General features: G+C 33.9%; 1 protein-coding gene across 1 annotated transcript in view; it reads right to left on the bottom strand.

Annotated features, from left to right (window-relative positions):
* Positions 1-1,530: 1,530 nt before the first annotated feature.
* The window catches only part of ARL5A (ADP ribosylation factor like GTPase 5A), a 29,891-nt gene continuing 13,299 nt past the window's right edge, over positions 1,531-18,122 (bottom strand). The window contains exons 3-6 of the mRNA XM_059704460.1: positions 17,877-18,024; positions 15,975-16,058; positions 10,738-10,889; positions 1,531-8,029 (exon numbers count right to left, since the gene is read on the bottom strand). Of these exons, the coding sequence (XP_059560443.1) occupies positions 7,981-8,029; positions 10,738-10,889; positions 15,975-16,058; positions 17,877-18,024 (433 nt within the window). The 3' untranslated portion in view covers positions 1,531-7,980. The remainder of the gene's footprint in view (positions 8,030-10,737; positions 10,890-15,974; positions 16,059-17,876; positions 18,025-18,122) is intronic.

The following is an 18,122-nucleotide window of genomic DNA, read 5'->3' as shown; positions in this document are numbered from 1 at the left end:
GTCATAAGGAACAGATTAAAAAAGACTACCAGAGGCTATTTCACGTTGTAAAAATCTCATTCTTTTCATGGGACAAAGGTTATTTACTAACAAAAGGAGGATATTTCAGATGTGAAAACTAAAAAACAGGAGGGCATGAAGGATCATGAAGATGACTCAGCTCTTTTTCCAGAAGTGCTGTGTGTAGCATGCACTGTTTCAATGTCTGGATGCTGATTAAACTCTGGTACATTCCCGACGTTCCTAGATGCAGATCCATACAGAATTCAAAGAAATATATATATATGTTTTTATTGATTTCAGAGAGGAAGGGCAAGAAAGAGAGAGATAGAAACATCAATGATGAGAATCATTGACTGGCTGCCTTCTGCAGGCCCCTACTAGCGATCAAGCCTGCAACCCAGGCACGTGCCCTTGACTGAAATCAAACCAGAGACCATTCAGTCTGCAGGCCGAAGCTCTATCCACTGAACCAAACTGGTTAGGGCTTTCAGGCCATTTCAAGGAAATAAGTTTGATTTCTACCATAAGAATTAGTGAAAAAAACATATAATCACTTTGAATCCCTTTTAAAATAAGGCAGAATTAGCCGTGGCCGGTGTGGTTCAGTTATTTGAGAGTCATCCTGTGCATTGAAAGTTCGCCAGTTTGATTCCCAGTCAGGGTACATGTCCAGGTTGCCAGTTTGATCCCTGATTATCTTGGATGTGAGAGGCAGCCAATCAATGTTTCTCTCTAACATTGATGTTTCTCTCTCTCTCTCTCTCTCTCTCTCTCTCTCTCTCTCTCTCTCTCTCTCTCTCTCTTTCTCTCCCTCTCTCTCTCTCTCTCTCTCGCTTTAAAAATAAATATTTTTTTTTTTAGAAAGGCAGCATTCAATAAGAATTGAGATAAGAATGGAGCAGTATGCTATAATCACATAGATAAGAAAAATTATCCATGGAGGAAAAACCCCCACAAAAATATTAATTCATTCATTCGTTACAACATATACATTGAACACCTGTTATATACCAGGCACCATACTCAGCACTGAGAGATATAAACTAGTAAACACAACACTTATGGTCAAGTATGGTCACTAGTGCCTCGGAGCTTACGTTCTAGTGAAAGGGAGAAAGACCAACATTCAAATAAGCATGTGCATGTGGGTGACTCCTCTCTCCCAACCTTTTCCCCTTACTTTTCTTCTGTTCGCTATCAACCATTCTTATGGATGTTCACTTTAATAATATAAATTTTAAATGACTCAACTTTCCTCACATTTTAAGACAAATTAATCACACAGCCTGGTCACTGTATAGCAAGTTCATGTCTACTTCAAATTTCCAGAAGTAAAAGGCAGAATGCTCTCTCTTAATTGACTACGTTCCATAAAAGGTTCCTAGAGAAGACCAGGACAATCTTTTTTGCATTTGCATAATGCAACCGTCACACCTTCACAATGGCTCTGGCTAATCCCAGTACTACCATCGCCAAGTATGCACACATTCAGAGAATAAACCAGAATAAAAACACTGACAACATAGATGTGTGAATAGTAATTATAATTAGCCCTTTCTAAAAGAAAAGGTGTATGTAATAGTACATAACAGAGTAACAACTTAACTCAAATCTTCTTTCTTTTTACTCAGTAAAGCATAGAGACAATACTGTATCCCAGGTTAACATGCAACTTTTAAAAAAAGTTAATGTACATATTAAACATGGAAATTCTCCAGTAAAATCTTGTCATTTTCCCCGAAATATATCTTGGTATCATTCCTTTATTTCATTATGAACAAGGTCCTAGTACTGGTCACCTGACCCAATGCCTTACATTTCCGTAGTTGAACATTTCAGTAAGTTATGAACACAAGAATGTTGTCAGAAGTATAATGAAGTAACACACTTGCAAAGAATTGATTGTACTGCTTTACCAATGGAGAGGTCCCTACTCCAATCCACCACTCCCTCCCATCCTGAGCGCAATCATAAATACCCCCAACCATTCAGGAAGTTCTTATCAAGAAGCCCTGAAGCATCATCTCCCTAGGTACCTACCACATCAGCACTGAAAAAACATGAAAGCACCCAAATGCTCTAAGAGCATCACTTTTTGCATCATTCCTGAGTGTAAAATCTTCCCTAGAACACAGAGAAATACAAGTTCATAAAATAATAGACAAGATACATTTTCTGCCTCTTCTTTCATACAATTTTTGAATCAAAACCTTCTACCATATTAGAAATTCAAATAAAACAAACCTAAACATTTTCAAAAGGTTTTCTAGTTTGTTATATTAAATGCGATTTCAATTATGTTGATATACATAGAGCTCAACTGGACAGGGGCAGTTATACAAAGAGACTAGCTGGAACACATTTTCATATAGGTTTCACCAGGAAAATACAATAAGGGCGATTAATATCTATAAGAATTTGTCATATTTAAAATCAATATAATTAGTAAAATGTATTTTAAGCACAGATAAAAATTAGTATACATTTTTTCATCTCTATCAACCAAAAAAAGCCCTCACTAGACATGATTATACTTTCCCCCACAATGTGTTATGTTGAACATTCACCCAGAAAATATCTTTAAAAGTGCTCTGCAGGTATCACCTTACCTCAAGGAACACAATGTAAGAAAAGGCTATTTGAATCTATAGAACTAGTTTCAAGCAAAAATTAATAGAGAAATTCTGTATATCGCCGACGTTAGAAGTTTGGGGGAAGATAAGAGAGTATACATTTCAGTAATTTAAAATCATACGCATATTTCATTTTCCATGCAAGATGATTTAAAATATGAACACAATGTAATTGTAACTTACTGAAAATACAGTCAAGTCTTTGCCCCTAGACTTTACAGTCATACTCAATGAAAAAAAGAAAAAAAGAAATAGAAACAATGTATGAAAACCATAAAAGGGTGCTTCAAAAACTCTGGTTTCTAAGTAGAATCTAAACAGAAGGAGGATTTTGGTGTCCACACACAATATGGCTTAAGATCTAAATGATATGTATGACTCAAAACTGCTAAACACTGAATATGAGAATTAAGAGGCTACTCTTAGAAAAGCAACCAACTTTTACTAAGGTTTTACAACACAATTTAATTTTCTGTGTGTTAAACAATTTTTAAAAACTGAAATAGAGTTGTTTTCTAGTTCCCACATTAACATCAGGGTCACAAAATACTTGCATTAGGAAAGAGAAAAAATGGGTTCACTCATGTTTCCTTAAACTGGTTTGTTGAAGGTTATGATGGGTCTTTTTAATTTCAAGGCTTTTTACTCAAATAAAGCACAAATTGAGAATCAGAAACTCTCAGGGCTGTGTCATCAGTAAGCCAAGCACACCCCCACAATTATTAGAGGACTTACAAATCAACACGAATCACTGTTAGGCACTTGAGTACAGACTATGGGGATTTTCTACCAAAAAACTACCTAGCAGGCAAGACCATAAAGATTGAAGCTTTAGCTTTTAGAACATACAGGGCTAGACAACTGATAAGAAATACTGCATAATTAACCCATCTGTATCCTGGTACAATTTCTTTACAATCCCACACACAATTTTAGGGTTTAATAGAAGCGGTTACTTTTTAGCATCCAAAGTTTTAAAATGGTCTTTCTTTACTTCACTAGATCTTAAAATTATCACACATCCTTTGAGGGAGCATGATACTGAAGTTTTATTTTTGTATAAGCAGAACTTGAAAAAAGTGTTTTCTATATTATGTCTGTATCTACACAGAGTCAGCACATGACAGTTGATGATTTTTATATCTTTTAAAGCCCATTTCAACAGGTTTATTTTGTAAAGATAAATTTCTCATTACTAATTCCTTTAGGCAACTAATGTTTATCTTTTTTAAGTAAACACAAGGAAAAAAACGAAATGTGGCCTGTGGTTTTATGGATGTAAAGATGTCTTCAGGTTAAACACTATTCATAAATTTGGCTTGACATATTTTCCCAACTGAAACTATTTGTACTGGTACTCTCCAAAATGGGACCCATTTTTGGTAATGGGAAAACAATATTCATATCATGTAATTCTTTCCATATCTAACTTTTTAGGTCAAGGAGCTGGCAGAGTCAGAAAGATAGTTCTCTTATCTTTCTGAATCTACTTTTCAGCATGTGAAGCTAAAATTAAGAAGCATTAAAATGTTAAATACGGGATAATTTTAAAAACTCTACTATGGCATTTGTATGCTGAATACACAGCAAGCCAGTATTGCTCTGACAATACTGACAAGTCTGACAATACTTTCTAACGAGCAAAGACCAATCTATGAATCAAGCCAGTTGTGAGAGGATAGCAAAGAACTAGAGAACCTACTTAGACACTAGTGGTTTGGGGAACAATGGATACAGGGAATTTTAGAATACCTCCAGGACAGATAACATATCTTTGTTGGTGAATCAAGATACCAGAGAGCAAGGGATGGCTGAGTTGTGAGAAAGCTGATCCTGAAGCAAGAAGTTCCAGATTATATTTAGACAGTGGGAGGGATCAAAGTTAAGTCATGCAAAGAAACCTGTCTCTACCCCGCTGTGAAAGATGGATCGATGCCAAAATACAACTGGGCAACTGAGAGACAATGACCCCAAAGCCCATAGATAATCTGGGATGTGCTGCTGTCCCCTATATACAAAGCAGAACGCACTACAGATATATTCCCAAAAATGCCTGCAGAGAAAACTAGAAAATTGTCTAGTTTTTCTATTTACACTAATATAAACAGATTTCGAGGTTGTCTGTACTGTATGTGGTTGCTGTAGTCACAGCAATAAATGTAAAGTGCCTGTAACAGAGGGTATAATAGAATCCCACCTCTAGGCATCTTAATACTATACACTCAGACAAAAAGTGAAAAGAATATCTCAGGGACTTCCTGACTCTCCTCTGTGATATCACTGTAACTACCTACGAGGCACTTTTTAAATACCAGAAACTCTTCTATTGCGTGCTACACTTCTAAAAATCACTTTACCTGCATTAAAAATGCCAGTCAACAGTGCTAAAGCTGACTGGCATTTTTTATTCTTAAGGCAAAATGTCATGTTCCCTACCAACTTCCCCCTGGCCCCCAAATTACCTGCCTTCGTTGTATTCTTTGCCCATTGTGAGAGCCAAAGAAGATAGAACTGAAAATTTCAAACAACTCAATATACTGTGTAAGGTATATTTTATAAATGCTAGTATGGCAAAATTTAACTTATTTAAATGCTTATACCATATGGCTATTGTACCAAGATATCAAGAGAAGTCATATGACTTTCAAAATTAGTAGCAAACATGGGATATTTAAATCCAGCCACATGTACTGAGGTATGAAGCTTTGTTCTTTTCAAAGTTGAGCACAAAATAAAATGTTTGATTATAGCCAAGAGTAGCGTATTAAAACCAAAAGCATTGCCCTTTGCTTAAGTCCACTTAAACTACATATAAACTGCCAATATGCTCTCCATCTTAAAATTAACACTGTTAAAATGATTTTGATGCATTTTCATACATGAATTTTAATTTTGGTTTTATGTACAAGTATATAGGTAACACATTTCCAATGCTTAGCCTAGAATAGTATAACATAACAAAAAATCATGTTTTGCAAATGTGGTATAAGATTTCATGCATTCTCATGATGCCATGTCAATAATCTTTTACGCTAAACCATCTGCAACAATGTAGTGTACGCTTTAAACACCCCATTAGAATAAATTTTAGCCAACACCTTGATGACAAGGGAATGTGCTGGTATATTGTTGAACTGATGTGGCTGCAATCCAAGAGAGTGAACATGGTTTTTCACATTAAAAAATAAAAAGGATAGCCCTAGCTCAGTGGATGGAGCGTCAGCTAGCGGACTGAAGGGTCCCGAGTTCAGTTCCGATCAAGGGCAGGTACTTGGTTGTAGGTTCCTCCCCAGCCCAGGCCCTGGTCAGGGCCCAGGCAGGAGGCAACCAATCAATGTGTTTCTCTTACACTGATGGTTCTCTCTGTCTTTCCCTCTCCTACTTTCCCTAAAAATCAATAGAAAAATATCCTTGGGGGAGAATTAACAAAAAACAAACAAAAAAATAAATAAAAAGGATAAAAGGTGTGGATTTGTTGGGCTACTGTATAGAATATTTTTCTCTGATGAAACTGCAATACCTACAATATATATTTGGGTTTTAAAGGAGTTTTTAATATATAACAAGTAATTCCTTATAGTTATTTGAAAAAAGTATGAGAACATATGAACAAATAAAGCTTAGTAATTTAGAATTTACTTTTGTAAAAGTTGACAAATAATAAAATATTATACTTGCATTTTGAACATTATAATATAAATATAAAACACAAAACATTCAACATTAAACACTGATCATCTCCTATGCCCAAGTTGAACTTAGATAGTGAACATTTTAATTTTGTAGAAAGGAACTTCTAAAGTTTTGTCAATGCTTACAGTATATACTTTTATCCCTCATCAAAATCTTCACAAAATCTAAAAGGCTGGTATTAAAAGGAATTATTTTTTTTCTTGAATATTCTAAAACATGCCAGCTTGGATTACTGTTCAGATTTTCAGGGACTGCATATTCAAGAATATATCTGAACACATTTAGTTAGGTAAGTGTTTACAGTTACAACAGAAATACTTGTGACTTTTCAGATATTGAAAAAAAAAACAAAAACCTACATGAACATAGAAGGTGTTTTGGGGCAAGTTATTTCTTAGAAAAAATAATGCATTATGTTGATCAATTTTTAAAACAAATTCTTAAAAGCACTAAAAAAATTTGTATTTTATACTTGCCAAATGATACATTCATGTGTTATAAGAAGATAAAAGAAAACATAGAAATAAAAAATCTCAAACTATTTCAAAAGTTAAGAATTAAAAATGTTCAAATTAATAATTTATCTTTGTTGCTTGGAAAATATGCTTTACTTTTCATTTCAAATTCACTTTAAATGCTTGACAAATAATTTAATACTTAAGAAGAATCTAGCTAAATTATTTGATAATATTTATAAGGTGACACTTCTCTGGATAGACATTTCACACAACAGTTTTCCATTAATGCTGAAAATCAGTTGGTAATTTTAATCACAGTTAATAATTGATTAATGGATTAACAATTTACTCAGTAATTTAGATGGCATACGGTCTCATAAAGGGAACAATCAGATAACTGCTCAATGTGCAATTGTGCCCATTAGTAATTCTAAGAACTTGATAGATATTCCACTCACTGGATTACATGTTTGTATGTATGTGATTTGAAGAACAACAAAACATAGGTATCCAATGTCAAACTTTTTTTCTTTCTTTTTTTAAAGAGCAGCTCAATGATTTTGGGGGTTGATTAGTACAATGCAGAGAGCATAGGGGAAAAGTACAAATTGGCACTTAAACCAATGCCAGTATTCATTTCATTATTGTTATACTTAAGAATATTATTAATTTTTGTTATTCACTTTTCTTTAGAACATAAATCAAAGCCATTAACTTGAGGTTGAGGTATATACACAATACATACACAAATGCAAAATACTTTTCATTAGTAACATTACATTTTAAAATACCAGAAACTGAATATCTGTGCTGATTTATATTTTGACTTAATGGAACAAAAAGAGAACATTCAACAAAAGAGGGTTATACTGATAATAAAGCTCTTAAAGTTTTAAAAAATGTCTTCCTCTCCTTTTGTACTTACCACAGGCTATACAATGTCTTGAGAGGATTCATTAGGAGAAAAATGTCAATCACAGCTTTAAGACCTGGCTTTGGAAGAAACTAATGAGAAAGCAATTGGAAGGTGAGGCTTCATCTTCGTTTTCAAATAAGTGGTCTTAATTTTTCTTCTTATAGAAAAAGTTTAAATCAGTTTACTATAAATATATCCGAACCATTAATTTTTGGAGCTTTCAGGTAAAGTCCAGCACTTCGTTTATATAAAGTCTATGAGAATAAGTCAGTAGAGATCATCTAAGTTTAAGTCGTGACATCATCCATTCCAGTCCTTGGCATAATCTATACAGAAAATAAAATAATCTGATCAAATTCTCAACTAAGAAGCTATAAATAGCAAACTAAAACAAGGTGTCATTTTTTCATTTACCTAAACAACCAAGGTTAAAAAATCAATACTGTTCCATGTCTGTGATGTTGTGGTGAAGCCATACTCTCAAGACACAGTACATCTGTGCTTTCTCATTTGTTTTGTTTCTAGTGCCTAGAACACTGCCTGACATATCAAAGCTCAGTGATTATATAAATGCCCATGGAAAGTAATTTAGCTATACATATTCAAGAGTGTTTAAAATATCAATACCCTCTCTATCCTCTTTTCTATTTCAAGAAATACATCCTAAAAAAATAAGACATAAAGACAGATTTATGTATGAGACTGTTTATCAAAACATTTTTAATAGGAAAAAGAATTTAAATGTCTAGAAATAGAGAAAAATTTAACAAATTATGGACCATTCATATGATGAAATATTAAAAACTTCCTTTCAAAAACTACTTTACAATATGATAAAATGCTCATTATTTAAATGAAGTAAAATTGCAGGACATTAAATATATAGTAGAGCTGTTAAAACACAGTACATACATAATATGTCTGCTACATCTATATATTTACATTTTTTGAAGGAAGTAAAATCTCTTATCACTAATACCAGTTATCACTGAATAACGGGTAACAAAATACTATAAAGAGATGTTCATTGTGGTAAAGAAAATGTTTAGCAAGAGAAAAATGATTGTACATATGTTACAACAAAATAAACTGTTATGAAGCATTAACCATTGTCTATCAGGAGCTTTTACAGACATGAGAAACTGAAAACTCAGATTTTTGTGTAAGTATGAGTCTAACAATATAAAAGAAGATAGAAATAGAAAAAAAAAAAGGCAATGAGGTAAATAAATCATTGCTTCAGTGTTGGCCCAGACTGTGCTAAGCACTTAATATCCATTATCTTAATATTTCTTTACAACAGTGAGATCAGAACCCTTCCCATATTAGAGGAAACCTGGGCTTGGAGAGGTTAGCAAATGGCAGAGATAAGAGTCAAGTCTGACCAACACTAAAACCAAAAATTCAGACCAGGGCAGCCAGACCACAATAGGGAAACATTTCCTCCAAAACCAAACACTTCCACTTGCTGACTGCTGCAAATGGAGGCCCTCATACACCAAGAATTGAAAAGATACCACCAGCTACCTAGTTCCTCTTTCAGAAATGAACCTGCCAGAGTTCATATCCATCCTAACTAATGATATATTTTCTACACAATTTCTCAGTATATAAGCTAAGTATTATATAATTCCTAGACGATTTGTCTTTGTGGTCAAATTTAGTATTACATTAGTGCTTTTGCTTAAAGTCCTTCCATGGAAAAAGATATATCTACAGGTATCTCGACATGTACTAAACTATTTGACAGAAACATGTAACATTTTTACTTAAATGAGTATGTGGAGAGTTGGTATTATCTATGAATTTTTCTTTAAATGAACAGATTTGCTTTTGTGAGGTTCTAATTAAGCTCTCTAAATGTCTGTAATTAGATAACAGTGCCTTCTATTTCACTAAGATTCAACTTCATCTCCAATTTAATTATTTTTCTTTGTTTTTAAAAGGTACATACATAACAGATTCTAAAGAGAGGTCTTAATTTGGGGTTGAGGTCTTCTTCTGGTATTAGGAAAGGGCAGAAGCTTGGGGCATAAATAGATGAATTAGCTGAAGTAGGAGAAATTCCCTTCCTTTCAAGACCATGATGATAGTTAAAGCCAAATAATGACTTATTGAAACTATCTGTGCCCCAAGCTTCTACCCTTTCCAAACAGCTGAAGAATCACAACTTGAAGAACCCAAATTTAAGACTCTAGAATCCTTCATCTCAAATTTAATTATTTTTTTTCTCTGCTTTTAAATGTATATAGACCTACCACATTTTAGAAAAACAACTACAACAAAAGTATTATTTTGTTTGCTCAGCCTTTTAGCCTTTTATCCTATTTCTAATCTCCTCTATTCCATCTCTCCTAACAGGACTCTCCATCTTTCTGATCACTGGCATTATATTTAACAATGCTGACAACCACTTCATTTTTGAAATCCTCTCACTTCTGGGCATTAGACTAGGGCAAAATTCTACTATAGGCACCCACCATCCTTTCCAGAACCAGGAACCCTCGTGCCACACTCTCTCTAACACTTTTTTTTTTTTTAATTGCAACAACTCCCTCTTGACAACAGTGGTGGCAAAAGTGAATACATCCAAACTAGTCTAGTTCAACTTCTTTATGCATAAAGTGTGAATTTAAAACAACTGGTCTACATGACTGTTAGGAATAAATGATACACTGGAAGGAACACTCAAGAAGACATAGAACAGGCTTAGCAAGTGTTAGTTCCTTTCTTATAGCGCAAGTCCCACCACCAATAAGAACTGTTTCCCGACTTGTCCAGATCCCCTTGACATTCTAATGTCTCTGAACTCCTACAGCAATTGTAACTATGTGCACATATTAGTTCAGTATGTGTATGTGTATGCTGTGCTTTATTCTTTACAGGACCAAATTAAAAACTCACTGTAGACACTGACTATGTCTTACATCTCTTCCTTAGAACAATCTGTACATGGTAACCTTAAAATTGGGTTTTAGGAAGAAATTCATATTCCTAAACTAAAGACACATTATCCATGGGGAAGACTTCTTACCCCTCGCCAGTGAGAGCACAGCATGCCTGGATATGCCACTGGTGATCTTTAATAGAAGTTAGTTTCAAAAACTGGGAGATTTCTGCTACAGTCATGCATTCTTTAACATCTTGTTTATTAGCAAAAATCAGCAATCCAGCTTTCCTTAGATCCTATAAAAGCAAATAAAACGATAAGGGCCAATGCATTTTTTTCAGAGATTTTCTAACTTAATGAATAGAATATTTTTTTGGTAATCTCTGTAACCTAGAATTTCTCAACTACTTGATATAAAAGCATTTCATAGCTCTTATACTGATGGAAGGTAAACTTAAAACTGAACACATTTTAAATAAATCTATCTACACTTGTATGGATTTATATATTTCTTATAGTCCTAGATTACATTTATGGTCCTAAGTACTATATTTACCAAGCAGCCATGTCTTCAAATATATAATTACCCATTTCCCCCAATCTCAAACTAGGCTTCTATGGCTACTAAGAACTACGTTTACCATGGTACTCATGAGCTTTTAAAAATTCTATCTCAACCTAGTACCTTCTAGATACATAGGAAATAAACTAATTCATTATGTACAACGTATGCCTTGGACTGTAGGGTTGGGGAACGTCTGGCCCACAAAATCATTTGGTCTGGCTGTGCCAAGGCATTAGGGAGGGATGAGTTATTTAAATGTTTGACCAAATACAGCAGGCTTTTTTAAAAAAAGATCTTTTTATTGATTTTTAGAGGGAAAGAGAGAGAGAAACTGATGTGAGAGCAATTGGCCACCTCTGGGGTTCAAGCCTGCCACCCAGGCATGTGCCCTGACTGGGAATGGAACTGGCAACCTTTCTGTGCATGGGATGACACCCAACCACCCGAGCCACACTGGAGCAGGCTAATTTTTAAGCTGATAATTTTGTACGCCCTGCAAATGATGTTATAAATATCCAATTGGCCCTTGGAAGAAAAAAGGTTCCCACCCCTGCCTTAGAGACTTAGGGCTTCATTCTCAGTTGAATGGTGCTATCCTAAACCACCCCTATCCTTTTCGGAGACCTAGCTCCTCTATCTTTGTCCATGATGATTTCTTAGATTTGAATATTTGATATGGCCATCTTGGATTGGCATTAAACTTATAAACTAAGTTCTACCACTTCAATTTTTTGATTCTGAGGAAAGTTTTTTAACCTTTCTGAATTTGTTCCTCATTACCAACATTTATTGAGTATCTAACTTGAGCAAGCCACCCATCATACTAATCTTTTTCTAAATAAAAACTCTTTAATCCTCACAAGATTGCTATAAGGTAGGCTTTACTAGTCCCATTTTACAGATGAGGACAGATGTAAGTAACTCAGACAAGGTCATATAGCTACTCAATGATAGGACCCAGTTTTAGCCTAGATCTTCCTATTGTAGCTACTGCCCCTCATCTGTAAAATGCTGAGACTACTACCTAACTCTTAGGGATGTGGTTTTAATTAACGATTAAAGTATTACATTTAAATTACTCGGTTCAGTACCTGGCCTTTGGTGACAGTTCAACAAATGTTAGTTCATTTATTGCCCCCAAAATGATAATTACCTTACCCGCGTGCATGCCCCAGTGATTGGTATGCTTTACTCACAACACAGACCAGGGTTCTTGGCCTCCTTTGACTTACTCCACTCTTCCCTCTTGCAACCATTTTTACAGTCTGGGACTTCCCTGATAATCTACTGACAATTTTAATAGACCTCTTCTTCATAAAAATGCACATTTGTATATATGCAAAAAAGTATATGTATAATTTTAAAGTGTTAATAGATACTCTAAAATCCATTCATAGATCATGGACTAAGAACTAATGATGGATACACTCCATGGATTAAACTCTCATAACATTCTTCCTATATATATGAAGAGATACTGTGGTCTGGTTGCTATGCTTGCAAGTTTTCTCAACTGTGTTGAATGTCATCTTTCTTCTTAGGGATTTTAGTGGGATATTTTATTTTCAATCATGTGTATATGTGCTTGAAGCAGGAAAGTCTTCAATGGGTACAAACTGACATTGCTCCACATTATTTTACTCTTGTTAAAATAGTTTCATTGGCTTCTTTGATTCTTTCTGATGTAAATAAAAAATGTAAAGAGTAAGAGGACTTAGGCAAAAGGTTTTATATAACAACGGAGACCGACTTTAGTTACAGTGCCCTCTGCAGGTTGGCAGCTATCATAACACAGTTAATGAGTTACCTGAAGAGCATGGTCAGAAAAGGATACTAGAATGTTAACTTTTAAGATTTCTCATTCAATTTGTTTCATCTATAGTTCAGTTTACCTGTTTATATAATAAAAGGCAAAAATCTGAATGGATGGACTATATATATATTTATATATATCTATATATAGATACACACACACACACACATATATATTATCAAGGATATAGATTTTTTTTTCTCTTATCTTAAATGGAAATGGAACAGCATCAATAGTTGATATGTGGCTGAATCACTGAGTAGATGGACTTTCCATGGATTTAATTCCTATCTTCCTATCTTCCAGGTTTCAATATCTCTTGCTAGTGTCTGTTGAAACCTTTTATATAGGTCAGGATTGGTAATGCTGGCACATTCTAAGAACAAAATTTTGACAACAGAAATAACTTGGCACAATTTAGGAAACATAAATTTATACTACCTTACTTATAAGTAATCTATATTCCTCACTTCTAGTGATTAAATTATTTGGAGAAGCCCCTGGACTACAATTTGAAAGGATAAGAAATAAAGCCTTTTATTCAAAGGTCTCAAAAACACACTGAGAAACCCCATATTGAATATAATTTTTCTAGATCTTATAGGCTCAAATTTTTTTATTTGGGGTTCTTAATTAAAAAAAAAACAACAGCAGCTATATTACCTATTTTTAAATACTTAGGAAGAGAGCAAAGAAAATACTCCTTTACTTTTTATTATTCAGCACCAATTATGCCTTATGATAACAGTAAAAAGTTATATAGGATTAAGGCTGTTCATCAACTTGACTTAACAAGAGGTCAAAGTACAAGGTGAAGAGCTGTGATCTTTCATTCATCAGCCATTTTAAGCACTTTAAAAAACTTTCTGCTACATATTACAGATTTCTGGTCCTAAGAGTCTAAAAACTGATGTCAGTTTAGTCAAGAAGATGAGTAATAGCACATGCAAGATATATTTACTTAGCATCTTCTATATGCCATATGTAGTTGTCAATTTTTTCCTCAAAACTTCATTTGTCAAGATAATTCCTAGAAGTTGAGTCATTCTGAATAAAATTTCATCTGTCCTTTTGTATTTGGAACTATTTTAAAATTCATGAGCTTCTAAGTTTTGCACTTCATTTAAGATGAAGCTTTCGGTAATACTGAAAAACATTTTATAGCTCTGTATTTAGTAATGCATGTAAAGAATCATTATCAGTGATGGTGATAAAATTCTGTTGGTGATTGTGGTATGAAACATCTGACTAACCCCATTGAAAATGTTTTTCATTAATACATCTTATTCTTTGATCCATTTGTTCCCCTCCAGAACTCTATTTGGACCCTTTTAAGTGACTTACTCTAGTTCTCAATTTCATCTGCAATTCCTTTCTTCTCTGGTAATCTCCACATTCAGCACATTCAGTTTCCTTTCATTTTCCAACTATGCCCTATTCGTCCCCGACTCCCCTCACTCCCCACCCTCAGCAAGAGAAAGAATGATGAAAATGCCTAAATTCAAAGCCTGGCTCTTAAAAAGCTGGTTAGGTCATGTATTGACCTGCCCAAGTTAATGGCCCCAATAAGTAAAATTCAGTGACTTTGTTTGAGCGCTACTACTTTCTATACTGATTCTGCTTACATAACTGGCCAATCAGAGTAAGAATCAAATAGGGCCCTCACCGGTTTGGCTCAGTGGATAGAGCGTCAGTCTGCGGACTCAAGGGTCCCAGGTTCGATTCCAGTCAAGGGCATGTACCTTGGTTGCGGGCACATCCCCAGTAGGGAGTGTGCAGGAGGCAGCTGGTCGATGTTTCTAACTTTCTATCCCTCTCCCTTCCTCTCTGTAAGAAATCAAGAATCAAATAGGTAGGCTGCCTGTTAACAGGGTAAAAAATTGAGCTAAGACAAATATGTGTGTCTTAGTTTTCTTTTTCCAAAGTCTTCATAGAACATAAAACAACTCTTTGGTATAAACTGAAAAAAACATATTTTTGTAAAATACAAAGGGGAAATGAAAAAACTCCTTAGTATTCTGCCTCTTTTACAGATTGTTTCACAAAGTAGAATCGCAACTTGTTAAGTGCATGCACAAAAGCAAGATGCATTTTTAAAAAAACCAAAAACTCAAGGGATTTAACACAGCTGCTCGAATCAGTCTAAAACAGGGGAAAGTGCATCTTGGTGGGCATGATCACAAGGAAAACAGGAAGTTCAACTTACATAACAACTTTACTAGCTTTCTTAAGTCTTGAACAGTTGCCTGAAACATACCAAAATTCTTAATGCAAATCATCAAATCAATATTCAAATACAAAACTTTGTTATAAAGATATCCCAGATTTTTAAGCTTTATTAAAACTCCATTAAAATTATATAACACACATCTAAATATTCACTTTCCTATTCCCATCTATAAATAAATTTATTCCATCTGCAATAAAAATCATAAAAATATAATCAATTGCCACTATAGTAAATATTATGTGGTTTTATAGTTACTATTATCATTACTGACTATATTATTCAGCTTATTCAATTTTTAAATTATGCTACCAGTAATATTTCTCAAGGACTTCGAAATGTGGAAAGTCATATAGTTTGTTTAGTCAAAGGACAATATCGGAGAAACCTAAGAGCAACCATATTTAAATATTAGTATAACAACTGAGTTACAATCAAGACTTGCTATGTGTCTGTGAGACTTTAAAATTTCATTTCTGTATAATTAATTTATTCAAAATGTAAAAGGAAAGCCAATTTAGGTCTTTTTACTCAGGAAAACTTCTACACCAAATTTATCTGGGATATGTGAAATAAGATTCTACAAATGACTCCACATTCTTTTTGCTGCTTTCAGATACACTTCCAATTTGAGAAGTGTCAAAACTATAAAGCAGGCATGGCCAGCAGATAAATAACTTTTTTTTTTATTTGAAATAGTATCCTCCTGAAAAGTAGAAAGAAGAAATGTGACAGAAATATCCCATAGACACATCTTATGCCGGAGTCCTACTTACCTCATGGGCTAACATCTTATAGAGTTCTTCTCTAGTTACAGAAATCCTTTCTCTGTCTGTACTGTCCACAACAACTATTACAAACTAAAAGAATTACAAAAAAGTCATTAATGATTATGTAATTTTATATATTGTAAAATTTATGAAGTGCTGATTTGATTTACAGGCTGTAACTATCAAGAAATTAGAACCTTATGGTGTGGTATTATTGGAAAACCAGAGATACCTACTATATATACATCATAAAGACTAAAGGTCTGATCCATTTCGAATTCAAATATATTTACTAAATTTTAAGAGAAAAATAGGAGAAAAGAGAACACATACTAACATACTATCAGAATATTCTGCTAATATTTTAACCAATAAAACACATTTGTTTCCTAACTTAATATTTTGAATGCTAACAAGACTATATCCATCTATTTACACTATAAGTCAAGAAAAAATATATTACGGTCATAAACTTAAGTTACTTCTAGACAGTTCTTATTTTATTATATTAATATCAATTTGAAAATCCAAAAGGGAACGGGTTTGGGAGTAAAGTAACATGACAGTTAAAATCAACAAATTGCAAGAACAAATCTATAGCTAAAGCCATGCTCTCTTCCTCATATAAATGGTACCTGCTACTGGCAAGCACAACTCTCTCCTGAACTGGTAAGACTAGGATCAGAAGATGCAATGAAAAACCTGTGAAGGAGCTGTACAGGACTGCACTATACCACACCTCTTTCTAATGCCATGCCCACCAAAAGGGAAACGGGAGCAGATATAGTCACTTTATGATGGCATTTGTGATGCCCGAGTTAATTCTGACTGCCTATTATTAACATGCACTATTCATTTTTTAGAACTAGCCTTTCATTTCCAAATAAACCACTGTAATTTTCAGAATCTTTTCTATTCTACAGATTTCAGGAACCATAATGATAAGAGAACTACTATTTTACCTCTTCTCTCACTTGAAACCTCACTGATAAGTGGTTTTATTACTGCCAGACTCATTCTATTCCAAGGTACTTTAATAAAGCTATTAATTTTCAAAGTGTTGCCATGAATTTGATACCTGCAGCGTTATATTTAGGAATAGTAACCATATCTACCTTTCTTTCTCCAAAAGAAACAAAAACAAAATACATGATCAAATGCATTATGGAGTGTTAGGGGATCAGGTCATTAGAAACACTTAATTGTGTCTAATGACATTACTCACCTTTGCATACATTTGGAATTTTATTAACTTATAATAAGCACTGTAAAAGCAACTGTCACAGGCTTTCAATTTGCAAGGTCTATACAATGAAGGTCTGAAATGTCACTGGTGTGACATTTCCTCTTGGGAAATAAAAACATGGTTTTGTCTAAATTGCTTGAGAACCAAAAGGAAAAAAATTCTTTAATGTGCAATTGTGTTACATAAAATAAAATACATGGTAAAATTTTGGCCAGGACTGAAACCACCAGATTTTACCTAGTTTTCTTCTACACAAAAATAAATAGTAAAAAAGAAATGATATTACAAACTGTGAGATGGAATTCATTATAAAAACAACTACTTAAGTTCTGGGATCAATACATAATCAGACTAATCAACTACCAATTCTCCTTAGAGAGGTTCAATGAGAGTGGATATATAAGACAATGACCCTGAAATACGGAATCAAAGATTCTACGATGTTTAAAATCTACTTCTATTAACATACTGTGATATTTCGGAAAGATTAACTATAAGAGTTCATATCTAGAAGGTGTTTCCCAAGCATTCTGCTCATAGAAGTTCTAATATATTAAGAAACATCAGGAAGAGGTCAATGGGGGGGGTGGGGGGAGAAGAGTCATATGTAATTCTTTAAATAATAAAGAATTTAAATTAAAAAAAAGAGAAAGAAACATTACCTCTGTGTTAGTATAGTAAGTGTTCCAGGAAGAGCGAAGAGATTCTTGGCCACCAATATCCCACATTAGAAATCGTGTATTATTAATCACTATCTCTTCTACATTACTTCCTATTGTAGGGGATGTATGTACAACTTCATTCATAGAACTGAAAAAAAAAATAATTCGAAAATGTTACAATTAGCTAGGAAGTTAGATTGTTTGAATATTTTTCAATCAAGGGACCAGTCAGTATGACCTCCTTTT

Source organism: Myotis daubentonii, chromosome 7, assembly GCF_963259705.1.
Source record: "Myotis daubentonii chromosome 7, mMyoDau2.1, whole genome shotgun sequence".
NCBI lineage: Eukaryota > Metazoa > Chordata > Mammalia > Chiroptera > Vespertilionidae > Myotis > Myotis daubentonii.
This window is presented reverse-complemented; position numbering and strand designations above follow the sequence as displayed.